General features: G+C 39.7%; 1 protein-coding gene across 1 annotated transcript in view; it reads right to left on the reverse strand.

Annotated features, from left to right (window-relative positions):
• LOC140238329 (uncharacterized) overlaps positions 1–23,487 on the reverse strand; it is a 57,435-nt gene that overhangs the window by 25,969 nt on the left and 7,979 nt on the right. The window contains exons 2-17 of the mRNA XM_072318263.1: positions 18,464–18,612; positions 17,999–18,137; positions 17,146–17,315; positions 16,717–16,885; positions 15,990–16,086; positions 10,396–10,629; positions 9,682–9,918; positions 9,131–9,367; positions 8,482–8,718; positions 7,113–8,285; positions 6,416–6,652; positions 5,432–5,668; positions 4,935–5,168; positions 3,061–4,741; positions 2,469–2,641; positions 1,642–1,804 (exon numbers count right to left, since the gene is read on the reverse strand). Coding sequence (XP_072174364.1) covers positions 1,642–1,804; positions 2,469–2,641; positions 3,061–4,741; positions 4,935–5,168; positions 5,432–5,668; positions 6,416–6,652; positions 7,113–8,285; positions 8,482–8,718; positions 9,131–9,367; positions 9,682–9,918; positions 10,396–10,629; positions 15,990–16,086; positions 16,717–16,885; positions 17,146–17,315; positions 17,999–18,137; positions 18,464–18,612 — 5,567 coding nt within the window. The remainder of the gene's footprint in view (positions 1–1,641; positions 1,805–2,468; positions 2,642–3,060; positions 4,742–4,934; positions 5,169–5,431; positions 5,669–6,415; positions 6,653–7,112; positions 8,286–8,481; positions 8,719–9,130; positions 9,368–9,681; positions 9,919–10,395; positions 10,630–15,989; positions 16,087–16,716; positions 16,886–17,145; positions 17,316–17,998; positions 18,138–18,463; positions 18,613–23,487) is intronic.

Here is a 23,487-nt window from a genome sequence, read left to right on the forward strand (position 1 = left end):
GTGTAATCCCATTACAATGCCGCTTGCTTGCAAGTTCACCTGTGTATAATCTATGCATTCCTTCTTCTTTTGTTCTGCTTCCTTGAGTCCCAACTCATGCATTCTTATGGTGAAGCTGCCATGTCGTTATCTTTGTTCATTGCAATTTGTTAGAAATTTTGAAAACCTTGTTATTCCTCATCTCAAACTCTGTACAATTCATAGTTGTTAAAATGTAAAAATCTGAAAATCATCCCGAGGTCTCCTTTAAGGGCCCATCTCACTCGAGGAGACGTCGCCGCGAAAACTGCGACTGATTAGTTTCAACGACTCGTGCGACAAAGAAACAAGACAAAAACAAAACAAAAACAAAACAACATAAGCTTTCAACATAAGGAGATTCCAAAGCGACGTCAGAGTCGTCTCCGTGACGTCCTCTCATCGCGGACAAAATAATAATAATTAGCGAGCTTTAGATCTGTGATGCGAACGCTAAGACGACGCATTTGGCAAAAATGGTTTTCTGCACATGCGCGCGACAGCTGTTCCCATTGTTAAACCCAGAATGAGGCGTCGTTTTAGCGTTCGCGTCTTAGATCTAAAAGCTCGCTAGTATTATTGTCCACGACGTGGTTGTAACTGATGGACACGTTGCAGAGGCGTCGCAGAGACGTATCGGATATGAGCTGAAGACTGAATAAAGTCTCCAAACAAATTAAACATATTCGACTCTCCCGCGACTCTCCGGAGACCTGGCTGTCTCCAAGACTCTACGTCGCGGATACAGTGGAGAATAAAATCGCCTGCAGGTCCAGGCCACGGAGATACTCATCACTTGAAACAGGCAATTATTTTTTTTTTCTCTTGCTGTTTCATGTGTTGATGACTATCGGAGACTTGCTTAAAGTGTGTTTGCTTTCTAAATCTCACACGCATTATTTTGTAATATACAATTTTTTTTTGTAATATACAGCTTTACAACTTGCTTAAAGTGCGTTTAATTTCTAAATCTCACACGCATTATTTTGTAATATATAGCTTTATTTCACAGCCTTGAAAAACACATTTGATGTTTTAAAATGTATAACTAATTTCTTTAGAGATACATGTACAGTTTTGTCATTAACAGTTTCATTAACTTTAAACAGACTGAATTGGTGATGTAGCTCTGTACAAGACTAGTAATTGAAAAATTATCGACTCTAATTTTTCTGTACCGCTATAAAATCTGTACAAAATAAGCTGCTGACAGTGCTACAGCGTCCAGTCACGTTTAGGACAAGACGCGTTTTGCTGAATACAAATCTAGAATTCTTGTCTTATTTTGCGTTGAGTCTTAAAATGATTCATACGCACCCTGAACAAAAATCAGACCATTCCTACATTTCCAGAATCTGATAATTCGCACGACTATAAAATGCTACCCATGCCATTACATATTTATGCCTATCGTGTTTTGCACTTTGTTTGAATGAAGCTCGATGATTGTGTCTTTGATCAAGCTGAAAGTCAGGTCAAATCAAATCAAATCAAACCAAATCAAATTGAAGCCAAACTGTTAAATATACAGTAACTAAATATTGGCGAATTAAGCTTACAAACTCGAAATCATTCATACATTTGTATTCATGATCGCTCTCATGATTCAAGACAAACACTTACCCTGTCGACGCTTCATGAAACGAAATGTTATATAGGACTGCTTCCACTGTGGCGCCACTTACACCCAGTGCTATGGCAACCAGGTTACCAAGGCGACTGCTCAGACCGTCTACATTGCGAAGGTGGTCCTCAAAGAGAATTGAGTAGATTATTCCAGTCAAATCTGGGTAAATGATAACAGAAGAAAGAAATAACAAGGGCAATAAATTTACCTCTGCAATATTAAAGCTTGTTCGTGGTAGTTGAAATATGGGGGATCTATTGGAATGTTTCCTCATCTTAGGCAAGACCTCCAGATAAAAATGTATGAGAAAGTGAGATTTTCCATTTTTCCCCATAAAATCAGATGGTTGTTATGGGTGCTGTTTAGTAAGGGATTTCGAGGTGATTTCTTTTTCTTGTCAAGTTTTAGTTACCATAACAAGTATTTACATTGTGATTTAAAGTGAAGAACTATATTTTCATGATACGCTTTGGCTTAACAGTTAGACAGTGTAAACGTATTTTCTATGATAAAGATACAGCACTGAAAAGTACTTAATTGACGGGTTATAAATGCTATTCTGAACTGTATTTCCTTCTATTGTACACAGTGTATCTCTTTTGCAAGAGAAGAGTAATCTATATATTCCTATAAGGAGCCACGTATTAGTCATGACAATCTGAGTGCAATTACAGATAAAGCATCGAAGTATTGGACACAGGTCTCTGTAGGTAGTAATTTGAATGTAAAAGTAGTCCATCCTGCCGTAGAGTTCAAATGCAATTTATTGATGGATACGAAAAGACGTCACTGTCTCAGTGAAACATTTGAAAACGGGTCATACCGGTTTCACATCTCTGGCCAATGAATCCAGAAACACAACTGCAACGATGGACAATCTCAGATGTGGCTAAAGATTGTTGGAGGCAGGAACCGTTGTTGAGACACGGGGAGCTCTGGCAGACATCGACGACAGTCTCGCATAGCTCGCCTGTGAAATCTGGCGGGCAGTCACAGCTGACCAGCAAGACAAAATGACAGAAAACATCCATCGATAACAGTGCAGGGTAATAAGGTAATCATGATTTAATCTAAGTTCAAAGAACGTACATCGTTAGCTGTATCGATTTCAGCTTAGTCCCACAGTTAATGCAATTCTGGCATGTTATCATTACGTCCCCTTTCAACGAAACATGAAAGTTACATCCATTGATGGTATTATCTACACCATAATTAGTCGATAAACCTATATCCTAAACTTACTAGGACTTGAATAAAACTGTATTCCTACTTATTCACCGATCTTTTATGATCTTATGATTTGTTGATAATGTATGAAGCATATAGTGTATCATTGTACTTTTATCTGTCGATGAACTAGACTAGTATGAACTAAATAACAATAAAAAACACCTGGAAACACGGTATGACATTACCTGAAAACAGTTCCGTGAATCTCACAAATTCCACCATTGTAACAGGTTTGAGTGAGGCAAGGACCGGTGTACACGGGAGGTGTAGTTGGAACCACCAGGCAAGCATAACTTCCGACCACGTTGGAACACAGCCTCCCAGGAGGACAGACATTGTCAAACTCTTCACATTCATCAATGTCCGCATCGCAGAGTGAACCAGTAAAGCCATTGGTACAGGAGCATGTGTAACTTTGGAAACTATCGACACATGTGGCGTTGTTGGCACATTGGTGGTATAGACAGTCATTGTAATTCTCCTGGCAATTTAATCCTTGGAATCCAGAAACACAGGAACATAAGTATTGATTTGGGAGGTTGATACAATACCCTCCATTTTTGCAGGGTGCACTTAGGCACTCATTAATGTCCATCTCGCAGTTGTTGCCGGAGAATCCGTTGGGACACCAACAGGTGTACCCATTCTCTACGTCAGCGCAGATTCCACCATGCTGACATGGGTTACTGATACACTTCGAGGTGAAGGTTTCGCAGTTGACCCCTTCGTATCCATCTGTACAGTCACAGAAATAAGCATTGACCAGGTCGTGGCATGTTGCTCCGTTAAGACATGGCGAGCTCAAACACTCATTGATGTTTGTTTCGCAGTAGGACCCTGTGTATCCAACGGCACAAAGACATACGTACGTATCGATTCCATCAACACACATAGCCGAATTTTGGCAATTGTGGTTACCACAGTTATCGGTATTTGTCTCGCAGTGTGTTCCTTCAAAGCCATTTCTGCAGCTACATTCGTAACTGTTCACAAGGTCGACGCAGAACCCTCCATTCCTGCATGGAAAGCTAAGGCATTCATTGATATCTGTCTCACAGCGCACTCCCATGATACCCTCTGGACACCCACATGAATATGACTCCAGACCGTTGATGCAAGTTCCGTTGTTTTCACATGGGGCGCTTCGGCAGTTGTCAGTCACGTTTTTGCAGTTTGGGCCTTCAAACCCAAGAACACAACTGCATGAATAGCCATTAATAGCATCTGTACACGTTCCACCGTTTCGGCAAGGATTACTCATGCATTCGTTCACGTTTTCTTCACATAGGTAGCCCTCAAAACCAGGTGGGCAATCGCATGTGTAGGAAGCGATACCATCAACACAGAGTCCGCCATTCAGGCAAACATGGTTATTGCATTCATTAATATTCTCCTCGCAGAGAAACCCAGAGAAACCAGGGACACAGTTACACTGGAAATTATTTACCAGATTAATGCATGTTCCTTGGTTCAGACATGGGTCTGACCTGCATGTATTGATATCAATCTCGCAGTGACTGCTGCCATAGCCATCAGGACACTGGCAGACGTAGCTACTCACAGCGTCATGACACGTGGCATCATTTGCACATGGGTTGCTTGCACACTCATCTGTATCGATATCACAAGAGGAACCCTCGTAACCAGGCGCACAGAGACATCTTATGGTGTCACCCAGAGACTCGCAGGTGGCGCCATTTGCGCAGGGGTTAGAGTCGCAAAGATGTATTTCACAATTCTGGCCAAAATACCCATCGAGGCACTGGCAGTGGTAGTGGTTCAGCAGAGATGAACTTGTCGAGCATACGCCACCATTCTGACAAGGCATTGACAGGCATTCGTCAATGTCAGACTCACATCTCGTACCTGCAACGGTCAGATGTAGGACGTAAAGCAAGTAACATGTCAAAATGACATAAAGATGAGAAATCAAACTGGCATAAAGTATTACAAGAGTGATAACAGGCAAGTTATGAATCAATCAATGTGAAATAAGTACCAATAACAAACGCTCTTACACCATATTGGCGAAGATTGTGAAAACATAAGTGAATTTTACCTGTACTTCCAAGTGGACATTCGCAGCGAAATTCATTCAACAAATCGACGCAATTTCCGTTATGCAGGCAAGGTTGCGATGCACACTCGTCAATCGGCACCTCACAATGTACACCGGCAAACCCCAGCTGGCAGAGACAGACGTACAAGTCCAACATTTGTGACTGAAAGCAAGTTCCTCCATTGACACAGGGGTAACTTTCACACTCGTCAACATTAGTCTCACATCGCGTTCCTGTGTGTTGAACGGGAGGAAATATGGTTTCCCAGAATAGACATTTGATACATGTCATTATAAAGTATGAATCAGATCTACTATAAAAGCACTCGATAAATGCGTGCTTATGCAAATCTTATCTTGCTTGCTCTTTGACGAATAGATCATACAATTCATCATGTCGAAACATATACCTCTGATAAATTTAGACAAGTCAGAAAGAAGATTATAATATGGGATGTGTCAGAACGTTTAATCAAAATTATGTCTCCAATAGTTACCTGAAGTGCCTGGTGGGCAATCGCATAGGAAACCGTTGATGAGATCTATGCATATGCCACCATAGTCGCATGGATCGGACAAACATTCGTCAACGTTGACACTGCAGTGCTGTCCGTCGAAGCCCGGCTTGCACAGACACTCATAGAAGTCTAACTGGTTGGGACTAGTGTGGCAGGTCCCGCCATTCAAGCAGGGGAAACTCAAACACTCATCAACATCGGTCTCACATTGAGCACCTGCATGATGTATTATAGATATGTATATAATTATATGATTTATATTGTATGTATGTGCCTAAACATTTTTCTTCAATATCTTACATTCAACATAAGTTCTTTGTCTGGACAGTCATGATGGTACATCATCAGCACAAACAGACCAATAAACCTTTGTTAATGTGAAAACAGGGACACGACGAAGAATATTTTTCATGAATACTGTAGTCACTATACTAGTGTCACGGTTTCAACATTCGTGGATACATTTGAAACAGACATTGCAGCACATATCACCTCTTTGTGGTGCGATACGGTGATCTGACAGTTGAGCAGGGTTTTTACGGTGACCTCGGTAATATTGATCGCATTGCTGAAGCATATTGAAGGATAAAATGTTCCTATAAAATATCTTATAGGCCGCAAGTCCGGAAGAAAGCTTAAGGGGTTCGCAGCCCGCACCTGCCTTTCAGTTTTGTGGCCCACAATGCAGGTTTACAAAATTTAAACGATCTTAACTTCCATTCCACTAGAACATTTCGCGGGGTCACAACACGAACTGCGCATCGTTACCTGATGTCGTAGCTTGACTGGTCTCGAAATTTTGGAAATTGAACAGTCCTCAAACAAGAGGTGATGCATGTTTTAAAAACATATCGCACATGGGCACCGCCATCAGGAACATTAAGGCGGGGTCCTGGACATCGCCACCCCCATCCCACATTGAAAGAAGTTTCGCGGCATATGTCAGTATCTATGGATATTTACCTGTGGTTCCTGGTGGGCATGAACAAACAAAACTATTCAAATTGTCTGAGCAGGACCCTCCATGTAGGCACGGATTGGAGTCACATTCGTTCTTCTCTGTTTCACAGTTGCTGCCCTCGTATCCAGCTTGACACGTGCATGTATAAGCGTTCAAGACATGCGCAGATGTTGCACACAAGCCTCCGTTTTGACATGGCAAACTCGAACACTCGTCTACATCAATTTCGCAGTTCTGACCTTCATGTGAAAGAATGATGAAAGAGTGATCACCAACTTAGATGAAAGGCATTTCACTGTATTTTCACAAGAACGGAGATACCGCCGATCACATTTTCTGAAGTAAATCATTGGTAATGACAATAAATTATGCAAAATGAACTTTGTATTGTGTGTCATGAAAATTACCAACATACAGAAATGAAAGTTAACCAATAAAAATGCAGCGAAACCTGTGTACTTTCGGAGAATAATACTTGTCAATTTGATATTACTTAACTTGTAAGTGATACATCAAATGCGACAAGTCCGTAATAGCCCTCTTTGATAAACGTAGGTATATTGTAATGATCTATTGCATGTTACGCATTACAAATTATGTGCACAATAGATTGTGCAGGTAACTTGGTATCCTAACTTTCCTTCTTTCCATATTCATTATGCATATCATTTCGTTTACTTTGAAATTATTTTGTCATACCTGCTGTTCCCGGCGGACAATCACAGTGAACGCCGTGATATCCAGAAACACAGGAACAAATGTATCCATTGATGAAGTCATGACACATGCCGGAGTTCCTGCAGGGATTGCTGGAACACTCGTTGATTTGCTGGTGACAGAACTGTCCGTTGAAACCTGGCCCACACAGGCACGCATAAGTGTTGATTCCATCTATGCACGTGGCGCCATTCTGGCAAGCGTTGTTGGCACAGTCATCGACATTTACCTGGCACTGGTAACCCGCGAAACCAGACTGACAGGAACATGCATAGGCGCCTGTGAGGTCAGTGCATGTTCCGTTATTTCTGCACGGAGAGCTTGTACACTCGTCGATATCTATTTCACAGTTCATCCCCACAAATCCATTGAGACATCTGCATTCATAGTTTGCCAGCCCGTTGACACACTGCGCCAAGTTTTGGCAAGGTGAACTCGCACAGTTATCAATAACATCAGTACAGAGAGCACCCTCATATCCAGTCGTACAAATACAAGTGAAATGATTATCACCATCAATACAGGTTGCTCCATTACTGCATGGACCTGAACTGCATTCATCTACGTTTGACTGACAGTTGGAACCAGTGAACCCCATTGGACAAATGCAAGTACATGAACCAATACCGTCAACGGTCGTGCCACCATTTAAACATAGATGGTCATGGCAGTCATTTATGTTGAACTGACATAGATCACCTGTGAAACCTTGTAGACAGTTACAGCTGAAATCATCAGGAAGATTCACACAATGTGCTCCATTCTGACACTGACCGAAGCGACACATGTTGTTGTCGACTTCGCAGTGAATGCCTCCGTAGTTTTCTGAGCACTGACACAAGTAACCGTTAACAATGTCTCGACATGTTGCAGCATTCAGGCATGGGTTACTTTCACATTCATCTATCTCAACGTCACAGAAGATTCCCTCGTAACCAGGTAAGCAAACACAGTGCCTCACACCCCCTAGAGCCTCACATGTTGCACCATTAGAACAAGGGTTGACATCGCAGACATGACTGCCACAGTTCACTCCATTAAAATCTGCCGGACAGTGGCACGTGTAAGTATTCAGAGCGTTAGGAGTCGAGCAGGTCCCACCGTTCATGCAGGGGGATGAGATGCATTCGTCGACGTCAGTTTCACATTGGGAACCTGAAGGTATAAAATAGGATAGAGGTACAAGTCTATCACATTTACTGATTCATTGAAATCAGTACAAAACGATGACATTCGAGATGCAAGGACATTTTCAGCTACCCATGAATACATGAGTTATTACTAGACGAGTCATACCAGACTAAAGTCGGTCAGATATTATCTGTATGTAAATGCGAGAAAATACACTGACCTGTGCTTCCTACAGGACAATTACAGAAGTAGCGGCCGACCAAATTTACGCAAAACCCTCCTCGCTGGCACGGATTTGAAGCGCACTCATCGATGTCCGTCTCGCACCGTGTTCCCGTGAATCCCTCTGGACACACACAGCTGAAGACATTCAGCTGCCCTGGGAGCGTCCAGCATGTTCCACCGTTTAGGCATGGGCTACTGGAACACTCGTCCACATCGATTGCGCAGTTGTCACCTGACAAAATTTGACACGAATCGCCTTTAGATTGCACAGGCAATGACTATGAGAATGGAAGCATTATACCTTTAAAATGAAACTATTGGTCATAATTTGGCAAGCTCACGAATTGCTCTAGAGGGCCTCCGCATATCCCACCTGGTTCATCCAAAATCCCACCTTGTCCATCCAAATGCTTTTAAGTAATCGTAGGGGAACATTCCTGCCCCAGCAGACAATGAGAGTTGAATCCTTTGTACCAGTATCCGTTTTCACGATTCAAATATACTTTGTCATCAGACACACACACACACACACATGAAAATAGTTGTGAAATAGTTGTACGGGAAATGTATCTAAACTATGTCAATATAATGGTCCCTCTGCAATCAGGTTCAATCCAACCCATTCTCATCTTTGTGCTTCCTACCCTGAGTGCCTTGTAAGCAATGGCATTGGAATCCGTTGATGAGATCGCTGCAGACACCACCATTCAGACAAGGGTTGGAGCTACACTCGTTCACGTCAATTTCACAGTTTGACCCCATGAAACCTTGCTGACAGGTGCAGAAGTAGTAATCCAGTACTGAAGGGTCAGTGCTGCACGTGCCACCATACCCGCAGGGGAAACTTTGACATTCATTGATATCCATCTCGCAGAGTACTCCTGACGTGCATACAAAGAGAAGGCAGGTGGAAGGAAAGATTTTTTTTTTTGATCTTAACGATCAAGTTCAAGTAGATTATTGAAATGATTCTTTATGAAAGTAAAAATGAGTCTCGATTTGTCATGACTTGTCATGTTGATTATTGCAAAAAGGTTCGATATGCTTACAAGGTCAAAATATCAGTATTATCTTATTAAGCCATCATCCCTCACACCTTTACATCAATGAATACAGGCACAGCATACTCATGATACTAGACTTTTGGATTTGATGAAATTGTTGATTTATCTGAAAGGCTTTGACTTAGGCTCACCAGCTGAGCCGGCAGGGCAAATGCACTCGAACCCGTTGACAAGGTTACGGCAAGTTCCTCCGCGTAGGCATGGTGCCGAAGAACACTCGTCCTCGTCCAACTCACAGTTGACGCCCGTGTAGCCATCTAGGCACTCGCAGTGGTAGTGATTCAGCACTTCCTGCGACGTTGAACATGAGCCATCGTGTTGACACGGTTGGCTTGCGCATTCATTGACATCAATTTCACATCGGTTCCCTGTTTGTATGGAAAAATAAAAACGTCAGGTAAGCTCCTTACCCACGTGTAATTGAAGCAATTGGCGCAAAGATCCCGCAAAGTTACATGCGAACTCTTGTTTCTGCACTGGGCATCTTGGTCATGGTGGTTTTGCCACGATGCCAATAAAAGAAACATTATTCTATTCATTCGTGTTGTACATTAATCAAGATGACTTATTGATCCGACTCCATATCATTGCAACTTTGCATACGTAGATGATGACAGCGAAAACGTGATGGCAAAGATCTCTTCGCTTTAGATAATAATGAATCAAATAGGAAGACTGTAAAATGCTATGTAACATTTCTAAGAACTTATAATCAATGCCAAAGGTAAATTAGAACACACACACTAAAATAAGAAGAATAGCGTACAACCACAAATATTGCGCACAATATATCACGCGGTGAAAATATAAACCGGTAAACCCTTGAAGAAGTGAAGTTCTCGAACCTTGTGAGCCAGGCGGACAAAAGCAGAAATAGGAGCTGATGCCATCAGCGCAAGTGCCACCTCGCTGACAAGGGTCTGACTCACACTCGTCGATCTCTTCCTCGCAGTTTACTCCTTGATAGCCAGGATCACAGGAGCAGGTGTACAAGTCGAATACTCCACCTGATGTGGAGCAGGCGCCATGTACGCATGGGTTGCTCAAACACTCATCAATGTCAGTCTCGCACATATTTCCTGTAAGACGCAGAGAAAAAACGAGGAGCATGACGGGAACAACGGCTCACAAAGTAAAAATTGATGGACGTTAAGTAATTGCGAACGTCTTGAGGCTCATAAGGCTGACCGAAAATACGTTCCTTTGTCCTACAAATTAGTTCGGTAATATCCCACCGCGAAATGGATACACCACAAGAGAGAGCATTCACTGCAATATGTAATCGACATGGATGTTTCAAAAAGTAACGGTTTTCATTTGGAACTTTTCACAGGCGCTATTATACTCAGGCACAACATTGGAAATTAAATGATACCTACATTATATTACACTGATCATAATGACTTTCATTTCTTAAAAAACAAACCATGGTAGGTGTCACTTTGTATTCGTAATCGATGCTGAGTTCTGTTTATTTTTATTCTATTTTATTCATTTATTCTCCACTCATGGGACGGATAGCCCTGGTCAGCTAAGAGCTGTTTTTCACAGGGGTCCGACCATATATTACAAAAACAAACAAACAAACAAACAAACAAACAAACATACAATCATCAAAATGTACAAACACTGAAACACACGTAAAAGGAATAAGAAAGAGATAGAAAAAACGTATGTACAATATATGCAATATGCTTAGAAATACACACAATACATTACAATATAATATACATTACATTATTAAAAAAAAACACATTATTCACACAGAAGAAAGGATGCCTCCATCGCTAGGCATTTTTTCTGTTTTTATATGTAATGAGTTCCATGACCTTTTACCCCATGACCCTTAATCCAGATCAGTTCAGCTTCAGAGAAAAAATAATTCTATTTGAGTTATTATAATAATGAATTTATTAATCTACTATTATTATGATTTAAGTCCTGTGTCCTTGACCTTGTGCCCTGATAAATCCAAAACCCAAAAATAGTTAATAACTGCCACTCCAACATGTATTATTATTACATGTCAGGAGGAATCGTTTAAAGGATAGGATAGAATTTATATCCTGATAATTTAAATCATTCCATAGTTTAGCTCCTCTGTACCTTAGGGATCTTTTCCCATAGTTAGTTTTTGGTCGAAAGAGTTGTATTTTCTTTTCACCTGACCTAGTACGATACACCAACTCACGGTAACAAAATAACTCACATAGGTATGGCGGATAAAAGTTAAACACAGCTCTGAACATAGTACATGCTAACTGTTTCCACCACCGTAGATCAAGACGGTCGAGTTTCAGTACAGTGTACAATGAATTTGAAGGATATCTATAATCAACATTCATAACAATTCGTAAAGATCGATTTTGAAGAACTTGCAATTTTCTCAAAAGCGATTTACTAGCGTTGCTCCATACAGAACTACAGTAAGGCCAAAAAAAAAAAATTGCTTGTTTGCCCTTAATTGCCAAAACCCAAGAGGGTCGGTAGGTCGGTTTTTTTTTTTTTTTTTTTTTTTTTTTTATATCAGGGTACCCTTTTTTCCATGTCAATGCACTCAAAACTCCAAGAGATTCATTCAAATTTACGTCTTGCTATAGGGCCCGGTACGCGAGGCAGAAACACTCACTGACAAACACTTATAACGTTCATTTTTGTTAAATTTTGCAAACAGCTCCAAAAAAAGTACCTTCCAGTGAGGTGAGATGCTGGCAACTGAACTCCAAACAGTTTTGGTGCCATGACAGCTGGTAACGGATGCTGCAAAAGTAGCCATCTTGTGAAGGGCTGCACACTAACCCATTTTTTCTGCCGGTCCGACCTGTCTCTGTCGGACCGGTAAATGCCCCGTTTTACCATTTTTTTACAGGTCCGAACAGAAAATTTACCGGTCAACAACGACAACATTTTAAAAAACATTAAATGACTTGCAAACTTATTTTCTTGTTTTTTATGGATGTACCCCCCCCCATGTACATTTTACAGATTAATATTTTTTTTAAACTTGCATTATTTATTGCACAAGAAATTTAAAAATAAAGACAGGAAAAAATTAGAATGTTTGTTTGTGAATTAGAGTAAAATGATAATGAACAAAATCAGATTGTATCAAATGCGTTTGCGACTTTTTCTAAACATCGGCGCACGAACTTGCTGCGTAACCTGCTCTTGGTGGTCAGTTGGATTGCGATGATTTAATGAATTATTTTAGTTGTGATATTTTCTGATGCACGCGATACAAGGGGTTCTTTATTTTTCTCCCGATAATCTCTTCGCATTTGTGCATGCGTTCTTGAAAGGTACACGACATGCAGGGCCGAATTCGCAATCCTTTTTGCGCCCATTTCCACCTCAAATATTAGCGGGATTGTGACGATTTCATAAATTACTTCGGCTGTAATATTTTACGAAGCACGCGCCAAAAGGGGTTGAAAATGCGTCCTTTATTTTTTCCCGATAAACTCTTCGAATTTCGTAAGTGCGTTCTTAAAAGATGTACCACACGGCCGAATTCATGATACTTTTTTGCGCCTATTTCTACCTCAGATGTCAGCGGGATTGTGACGATTTCATACTAGTAAATCACTTCGGATGTAATCTTTTGTGATGCACGCACCAGCTAGAATGGTTGAAAATGCGTTCATTTTTCTCCCCATAATCTCTTCGCATTCCGTAAATGCGTTCTTAAAAGATATACGACACGGCCAAAAATCATGATTCTTTTTGCGCCTATTGTTTCCTCAAACTTCAACGGGATTGCGATGATTTTATGAATTATTATTCGGCTGTAATCTTTATGATGCACGGGCCAAAAGGGGTTGAAAATGTGTCCTGTATTTTTCTCCCTATAATCTCTTCGCATTTCGTACATGCGTATACGTCACGGCCGAATTTACGATCCTTTTAGCGCCTATTTCTACATCAAATATCAGCGGGATTGCGATATTTCGTTAATTATTTCGGCAGCAATCTTTTGTGATACATGCACCAGAAGGGTTGAAAATGCGTTCTTTATTTTTCTCCCGATAATCTCTTCGCATTTGTGCATGCGTTTTCAAAACTATACACTGCATGCTGGGCCGAATTCGAAATTCTTTTTGCGCCTATTATTGTTTACTCAAATTTCAACGGGATTGCGAAATTTTCATGAATTACTACTCGGCTGTAATCTATATGATGCAAGCGCCAAAAGGGGATGAAAATGTGTCCTTTATTTTTCTCCCGCTAATCTCTTCCCATTTCGTACATGCGTTCTTAAAAGGTATACGACACGGCCGAATTCACGTTCCTTTTTGCGCTTATTTCTACCTCAAATATCAGCGGGTTTGTGGCGATTTCATTGATTACTTGGGATGTAATCTTTTGTAATGCACGCACCAGAAGGGTGAAAATGTGTTTTTTATTTTTCTCCCGATAATCTCGCCGCATTTGTGCATGCGTTTTGATAACCAACACGGCATGCAGGACTGAATTCAAGATCCTTTTTGCGCCTATTGTTTCCTCAAATTTCAACGGGATTGCGTTGATTTCATGAATTTTTATTCGGCTGTAATCTTTTATGATGCACGTACCAAATGTGTCCTTCATTTATTTTTTTCTCCTCTATAATCTCTTCGCATTTCGTACATGAACTTTTGAAAGGTGTACGACGCGACCGGCCGAATTCATGATCCTTTTTGGGACGATTTCTACCTCAAATATGTAAGCGGGACTGCGATGATTTCATGATTTTTTTTTCTCCCTAGTATTATCTCTTCACATTTTGTGCATGCGTTCCTAAAAAGTACACGGAAGGGCCGATTTCGTGATCCTTTTTGCGCCTATCTTCATTGTGAGATCATTCTGAACGAATGAAAATATTCATTTGTGAAATGACTGTGTAAAATGAAACTGAACGCAATCAGATCCATTTACTCTATCGCTGAATATCGAATATGTTTTTACTTTTCTAAAAATCGACACAAGTAAATTAATTCTAACATGTCAACTGCCACGCTGCTGCGAAGCCGGGATCGGATCGTGAGTAAAATGACCCAGAAATGCGTGCGCTTCTAATTCTATCAATGCTTCTTGTCTGGCATGACCGCCGATCGCAAGCAAACGAAAAGCACTTACACTGTACATGCATGGCATGGCAGTGCGTGAGCAGCGCCAATGCGCAAGCTAGCGCGACTACTGGTCGCCATTGTGCAGACCTGTACTAAGTGCATGATATACATGCATTGATTGGATTTCGTGCGCGTCCACGCATGTGAGCCAAAAAGGTTGCTACATTGTAGCATGCAATGCATGCTGTAAAACGTAGCCTGTGGACCCGCGCGGCCCGAACACAATTACGACGGGTCGATGAGATGAAAAAAAACATTTTTAGACTTTTTTTTATTCTTTCTGTAGCTTAAAATGGATAATTTTGGGTTTAAAACCATTCACAAATTTGTAGAAGGTGAAATTTGTGGAAAAAAAATAAACTTGAAAGAGCAAAAAAAAAAAAAAAAAAAAAAAACGCGACCCGAAATTTCCGTGATTTTCGGTCGGTCGCGAAGGGCAAACAAACCATTTTTTTTTTTTGGCCTAATCAAAGTGACATTGAATTAAAGATTTAAAGAATGTCGAAGCAACATTTTGATCAATATATGGACGTAATCTTCGAAGCAGGTACATATTCTTCACAACCTTATTCATTACAAGATCAATATGTTTGTTCCATGTTAAATTGTGATCAATGACCACATCAAGGTATTTACAAGATTTAACTTGTTTAATTTCATTACCATTAATATAAATATGACAGTTAGCCAGATCATTTTGAACATATTTCAAACGTTGTTGTGTTCCTATGAACATCAGTTCGCATTTCTTCACATTCACTAACAATTTATTTTGCTTTAATCACAGTGATAAACTGTTTAAATCATAATCAAATTTAGTAACAATTTCAGGTATGTTCTCTGAAGACGTAAACAGGCACGTATCATCTGCATATAGCGATACATTGCATGACAATGTAGTAAACGCAAAAAGTCTATTGTGATTTTTTGTTTTCCTTCGGAGAAACAATGACAGAGGCCAGGAACAGATAATAGTGCGTTTGCACCATCTGTCCCTTCAACGTGTCTTCAGCACAAAATCTGGCATCAAGCTATGTTTCTTTCATGCTTCTCACTGAAACTGCACAATCCAGTACGCAGTCAATTATCTCAATTACACATGCCGCACTGAGTATAGAAGGGCAAGTATCTTAGACCAGACCTGTACGTTTTATTTGTTTTCCACTGCTATCATCATAGTTACTATTCGTAAATCGACTGTGTGTTGATATCATTAATTTTAGATATTTACCATTTGTTCGATATTATTTGTCGACAGACAAAATTGTTCGTTACCAACGGGTCGGTATACTTGCAAAAGTTAAATTCGTTTTGAAATTGTCTCCATTTACCTGTTGTTCCGGGAAGACAGTTGCAGCGGTAGTCGTCGTGGAGATCGACGCAAATCCCATCGTTCAAGCACGGAGCGGAATCACATTCATTAGTTGCCTGCCGGAGAGGAGATGGGTTAGTCACGATTCCAATTCCACCATCACTGCTTCCTTTACTCGTGTTTGTTAGATTTTTTTTTTTTACTTCCTCAGATAATGTTCAATACACTTTGGTACTTCATGTGCAGACTCTTGATACTCTGTAAAATCCCCTTTACATCAGTGGACTCTTCCACTAACTTTCTTCTACTTCGTCTTCCTCTTCCTCTTCTCCTTCTCTTTCTTCTCACCAAGGCATAAACAAAGCTCTGTTTTCTGCTCTAAATCCCTCCTTCTCCTCCTCCATAGCAACTAACCCATGTTCCTGTTTACCTTTCCTTATCATCCGCTACATCAAAAATTGTATTTTTCTCTCCAGCTACCTCCCCTATATATTGTACGGCACACCTCCCAGTCGATTTTTTTTTTTCACATTTCGAAACTTTGTTTCTATTTTCTCCCCCCCCCCTCATTGCCTCTCTTTCTCTTTCGCCATCTCTTTTACATCAACCGAATGTCTTCACATTCCTTCTTCCCCATCATCCTAATCAACAAACTTGATTTACCCCTGTTTATTATCCTCTCTGCAAGCACAATACTATAACTATTGTTTGCAATAATCACCATGGCTGTAATCGACATTTCTTACCTGGTTGCAGTCGGAACCCTCGTAGCCAGAGAGACATATCTTTGCCCCAGTGATGTCATCGCAGTCGTAGTGGCCCAAGTTGTCGTCCCGAGCCAAGCAGTAAACACTGCAACCTGCCGACGTGTCGTAGTAGTGCTGTTCACAATAAACCTTCACCGATACTCTGATGCTTTTTATCAGAAAAACAAAAACAAAAGAGTGAATTGATTCTAAGAGTAAATGGTGCCTCACTCTATGCGTCTAGATTATCTCTTCTTCAATATGAATATGTGTTACACCCTACTTGATCATTGAGTTCAAACTGGAGAAAAAGGTTATCATAGTTCAAGGTTAAAAGACCTGAAAATAAGCTTAAAATAATAATTTACCTTTGTTTTAGCGTTACAACCAAGACGTAAGTGTATAAAGTGAAGAAAAGGTCCTACTCACGTGGCGTGTCCATTCCCATGGTTCAAATTTAGAGTCCTCGTCTCGGCCAGTGCGGCTGATCGGAATGGTTGGTACAAGCTTCCTTGGAAGTTGTAACCGATTTGGTCGATCAGATCATGGTCATTCAAGTGATCCAAGTCAAGGACTTCAATATTTGCTCTAAATCCGCCCTACAGGTTGGTAACGTAGAGTGATAGACGGACAAAAACAAAGATACAAACAAATTAAAATTATACATGGGTGATGAATTGATATCTAAAAATACATTAAATCATTTGAACATAATGTATTGAGAATTGTCCCTTTTCAAATTATGACAAACATCCTAATTAAACACCCAAATTAAGCAGCATGTGGATGGCGAAAAAAGCATGTCAGCTTGAAACACATTCAGTCTTGTGAAACAGAATCAAAGTAGCACGATTATTCCTACAGTTGAAATATCAAATGTAGGGTTATGGCTTATGTGTTACAAAAAGAAGATACATTGATAAAGTTAGAACTGAAGGATACAACTTGGAGGGAAAGGATTGCACCTTCATTTAGATTTTCACACTACATTAGTAATGCAAATCTGTTGCCTCCACTTAGTTTTGTTTTCAGAACATTTGCCCATAGAACAATGGTTTGTTCTTGTTTTTGGTTTTGTTTTGTTAAGGTTATGCACCAGTTAATGGGGAAAAAGGCACAGTATCGCATATTCTTGTGTCACGCATTTTAACAGGTAATCACTAAATATCCTTTTACACTAATGCAGTTTGAAATACATTCCGATTTTTGATTAACCTCAACACAGAAAATGTTATAACCTTTGCAATAATTAGTGAACTAGAAGAGGAGATTGTTATCTCACCTGCCACGAGTTGATAGAGAGCTCAAGAGGGTTTTGAACCGTGTTCGCTAATGTCTGAGGAAAGTGAAAGTCATCGTTGTCCTTATACAATCTGTCGGTCTCGTGCTTGCCGTAGGGACAGGAGCTCTGTGTGAACGAGCTGTGAGTACAATAATATGGACATTAGAAGATTAGGCCTTCATTCCTTTTCACCTCATCTACACAGCGACGTATGTAATAGGAGAGGTATCTGTCTCTGCTCATCTTAGTCACAATTTTCCTTGCGGAGGAAAGATTCTCCCTGATAAATAAATCGGCAAGAATGTCCCCGAACTCTGCGTGTATAGAACCGTTAAAAAGATGTTATATACGAGTGACACTGCAGGGGCGCCACTAAGATTTGGACCTGTGCTCTCCTGTTCACGCGCCTTATAGAGCTTCAGGCCACCTAATCACACTTCTCTAATCGTGCTCAAAATTACTTGCCTTCTAACTTCGGAGAAACACAAGAGGAAGTAGTTGTCGCATGCGTTGCAGAAAAAGAAAAAGTCGTCGCAACAGCCACCGTCTAATTCTTCGTGATCTGGATTGGAATACGACTCAAGTTGAAAGGAAACCTTGACCAGAGCTGTCGCCTAGGAATTCAGAGATAGAAGAAGAATGCCATACAATCAAGTAAAAACAGAACAGAATCCTAGTTCCTTAACAGAAGAAAAAGTTAGCAAAACCATATTCAAAATTATGGTGTTAAATTGTCTGTTTGGCAAAAAGATATATAAAGTTATGTCGCATTGGAAGGCAGAATGGAAACTCAGATACAATTTGTTACAGTGAAACGATTTTTCTTAAAGTGTACTTCCTTGCAAAATTTGTCATGGAGAAGAAATAGAAATTTTCCGCGCTCCAGTGTATCAACAGTTATAGTTATATACGTACATGAAACTTCCGCTTGGGAGAAATACGTTGTTAAAACTCTATGAACCTTTTATTCTGGGAAATTGGACAAATTCAATTACCGGCAATCATTTGGGATCTATTTCGCTTTTCAACAAAGAGTCAATGACAACTATAAAGCTCATTGCATATATATTTACATTACAAATACAGAGCAATAGGTGTGAATTGAGGTTCACATGATCGAGAAAATTTAGGAAACTTTGCTAAAGAGGGAGAGGACGCTTTAAAAAACAATGCTAAACATTTTGTGCGTTTTGAATAGTACAAAAAAGGTTGAAAAACGTAAATCCGTAAAAACTTATAAAATGAAAGCAACTCCATCAGTTCTTCTTTGTGTGGTCACTGTGTAATTGTTTGTTTTATAATAATGCATGCCTAATTAATCATATTTCAAATCTGTATCAACAAATCATTATGGTAGCATTATACTTTACAGACATTCAACACAATGTGAAATTTTTTCAAGTTAATACCTAACAATATATGAGTTGTCTTATTTACCGAATTTGAACTGAACATTCAGATCTAGTGAAGACAGAAAGGTTGGACGATAAGACAAAAGGCTGGGACAGGCGTGATGCAGTTTAAAGAGGTCCCTCAGTGAAGTAGTACTGTTAAGTACAAACCAGCCTTCATCAAAATAATTTTTAATAAGGGTTTTCATTTTTCACTACTTTATCCCAGAGAGAAGAGATATTATGATAAGGAAACTTTCGACTTGAACGACTGACGCAGTCTTAGGCATAAAGATATGGACGCGTAACCATACAGACCTTTGTTTTATATACCAAATTACCAAGACTATTTGGATATCGAGACGCCTATAATAACGGCTGTGGGTCAGATGAGGCGATCACTGCAAAAGTATGCTCACATCATCAAGCATGATACAATGTACATTGAAAATATATCATGCTTGTTGACACATTTGCAGTGATCACATCATGATCTGGCCCACAGCCGTTTTATCAATAAAATTTTTATCTATACCAAAATGAGCTCAAACTAGGTCCAAAATATCAAATCACTCATGATTTCAAATTTTATGTCATTATTGCAAAAAAATGTCAAAACTTGTGGGTTTTTTTTTCAGCATCCTTGGGTAAAATGAGGATACGTATAATAGTCCTGTGAACTGTCCTACGATTAAGTCATGAATATCACACGCATCATCAGTGAAGTTGCAAGTCATAGCAACGGCAGTGTTGACAATCCTCCTATTACCAGATTACTAAATTTCAAATAGACATGGGATTCCCCACGCTCTACCAGAGCGATCATGGCGACAAAGCAAAGTTAATGGACTAAAGGAAGGCCATTCATATTGCACGCCAAATTCTAGTCGACGGCTTTGAATTTTGTGTCACCCTTAAAAATGATACCGAATGTGACTCTATTTACTTTGAGCAGGAAGTCATCAGGATATAATAAAGTGAACAAAAGATGAATGGTATTGATTTGCATGCAATTCTGAGCACGTCATTCTCGTCCGAATATCTGGCTTCTTTCAATATCTCACTTAAAGCTATCATTCCCTTTCCATGTCTTTCTCCCTTTTAACTGCATTCATACATGCTACTGAAATATAGTACAGTTGTGTATAGTAACATACCAAACAAAGGATATACAGTGGCGTATCTAGGGGGGGGGGGGGGGCGCAAGGGGGGCACGTGCCCCGGGCGCCACTCCTTGGGGGCGCAAAAAAACGAAAAAAAAAAAAACAAAAACGAAGAAGAAGAAGAAAAAAAAAAGAACAAAGATCAAACAAGATAAAAACAAAACAATGTTTGTGTTCACACAAAAATTCCATGTTCTGTGAACTTAAATACAAACATATTCGGCTCGCTCGTTGCGCTCGCTCGCAAAAATTTATACAAAAACTAAAGAAGGTAAGAACAAAACGTGATGATGACAAAATGACAGTGTCTATTGTGTTCACACATGTCATTTTATATTTAGCAGGCAAAATGTTTCACGGAGCAGCGGCTGCAATTTCATTCGCTCTGAAGCGATCGTCAATTGGATCAAAAGAAGGCGTCAACCGTTTCGAACATGGGGGGGGGGGGGCGCAAAAAAACAACAACAAATCAAACAAGATAAGAACAAAACGTAATGATGACGGGGAAATATACAAATTTTGGCTCACTCGCTCGTACTAATTTAGAGTATTTTTTTCAAGTCCTCAGTTTGTTGGTATAAATCGTTATCTATAAGGCCGTCACTATATCTTGATTAGAATTGTAAGATTTAGTAAGCAAAAAATGACAAGAGTTTCATGATTTGTAAGCTGAAATACAAAATTTGTATAAAAAAAGAGAAGAAGATAAGTACAAAAAGTGACGATGACGCGGACAAAATGATAATGTCTATTGTGTTCACTCATGTCATTTTATATTTAGCAGGGAAAATGTTACACGGAGCAGCGACTGCAATTTCATTCGTTCTGAAGCGATCGGCGATTGGATCAAAAGAGGACGCCAACGGTTTCGAACATACGGGGGAGGGGGGCGCAAAAAAAAATCAAAAAAGATAAGAAAAAAACCGTAATAATGACGTAGAAATATACAAATTTCGGCTCACTCGCTCGTACTAATTTAGAGTATTTTTTCAAGTCCTCAGTTTGTTGGTATAAATCGTTATCTATAAGGTCGTCACTATAATTGTGAGATTTAACAAGCAAAAAATGACAAGAATTCCATGTTTTGTAAGCTGAAATACAAAAATTTTCGGCTCGCTCGCTGCGCTCGCTCGCCAAAATTTATATAAAAAAGGTAAGAACAATACGTGATGATGACGAGGACATTTACAAATTTCGGCTCACTCGCGCGCACTAATTTAGAGTATTTTTTAAAGTCCTCAGTTTTTTGGTATAAATCGATATCTATAAGGCTGTCAGTATATCTTGATTAGAATTGTAAGATTTGGTAAGCAAAAAATGACAAGAATTCCATGTTTTGTAAGCTGAAATACAAAAATTTTCGGCTCGCTCGCTGCGCTCTCTCGCCAAAATCTATCAAAATTCATTACATTTAAATCACCCTCAAAAAGATCCCTTTTAAGTGCTTGAAAAAGCATCATGTGGACTTTGTTTAAAGTCCCTACCGGGATGGGGTTGGGTTTGAACACTTTTTCAGAAATTAGGGGCGCAATTTTCGTGCTTGCCCCGGGCGCCGTTTTCCGTAGATACGCCACTGAGGATATAGCATCAAATAGAAGCCATTGCCTAGCTTCCTTTTCATGTTAGATTGCATGTCAGGAAAGGTTAAAGAAGCCGTTTAAAGTTTTCATCGCAGTTAGCAAATTCAAAAGCTCGATTTTCCAGCATCCTTGGGGGGAGTTTGGAATAATTAAATATCTGTAGTCTTTTTGAACCGTACTATGATTACGTCGTGAATATTTTTATCACAGACATCATCAGTGATGTTGCGAGTCATAACGACAGGGCTGATGCTTCTCCTATTACGAAATAAAAATTCCAAAGGGAATTCCCCCGTGCCCTACCAGGGCGTCCATGATCGCCCATGGCGAAAGCAAGATAATGGACCAACATAAAATGCTAGGTAATGGACCAACGCAAAGCCGTTTACATTTTGTATCAAATTTCAGTCGGACATAAATTTCACGTCAACCTCATGACACTGCGTTCAGATTCCCTTTGAACCAGAATTCACCAGAATGGGTGAATAAAAGATGAAAAGCATTGATGTGCATACCATTCTGTGCACTTCATTTTCATCCAAATAATGTTGAATGTGGCTTCTTACAACCATTATAATATTATCTCCAAAGCTTATTCCCCTTTGAATCTGACTATCATTTATGGATTGTCATACCTGCATGCTGCTGAAATGATTACACACCGAACCAAGCATAGCTCCTCATCAAAGTGAAGATACACTGGGCCCACAATTCTCATGTCAGACTTAATGACAGGGAAGTATTGTAAAAGACTAAAAAATAAATCACCTTGACGTCATGAATCCACCATGGTTGCAAAAAAGTGACCGGGAAATATTTGTATAATGAAGAGAATGATACTATGGAATAACAGAAGTTGAAAGAGGCTGCTCAAATTCTCAGTCGTATATCAAGCAGTCAATCATTTTTTTTTTATTGTTCTCTCAGTATCAACACTTGAGAAAGAGCGAGTAGCTCGAAAACTTGTGTACAGAAATAAACCGTTGGTGAATACAGCATGAACTTTGTTCCAGTTTTGTTTTCTCTATCTCTCTCTCTCTCTCTCTCTCTCTCTCTCTCTATATATATATATATATATATATATATATATATATATATATATATATATATGATATGTGTGTGTGTGTGTGTGTGTGTTGGGACATAAAATGGAACGTAACCTTCTGTTAGCGTTGATTTCTTACTAACACGTCGTCTACATGGCTGTATAAAAAAAGCAATGGAAGCGACGAAATTGAAACTGTTGTAATACATTAAATAGCAGTCAATTCAGCTTGGATCTGCTGAAAGTAAGTGAAACGAAATGATTGTTAAAAACAATTAAAAGGAAGGAGAACATAATGGCTATCTGTAGG

This window comes from Diadema setosum, chromosome 14 (genome assembly GCF_964275005.1).
Source record: "Diadema setosum chromosome 14, eeDiaSeto1, whole genome shotgun sequence".
Classification (NCBI taxonomy): Eukaryota; Metazoa; Echinodermata; class Echinoidea; order Diadematoida; family Diadematidae; genus Diadema; species Diadema setosum.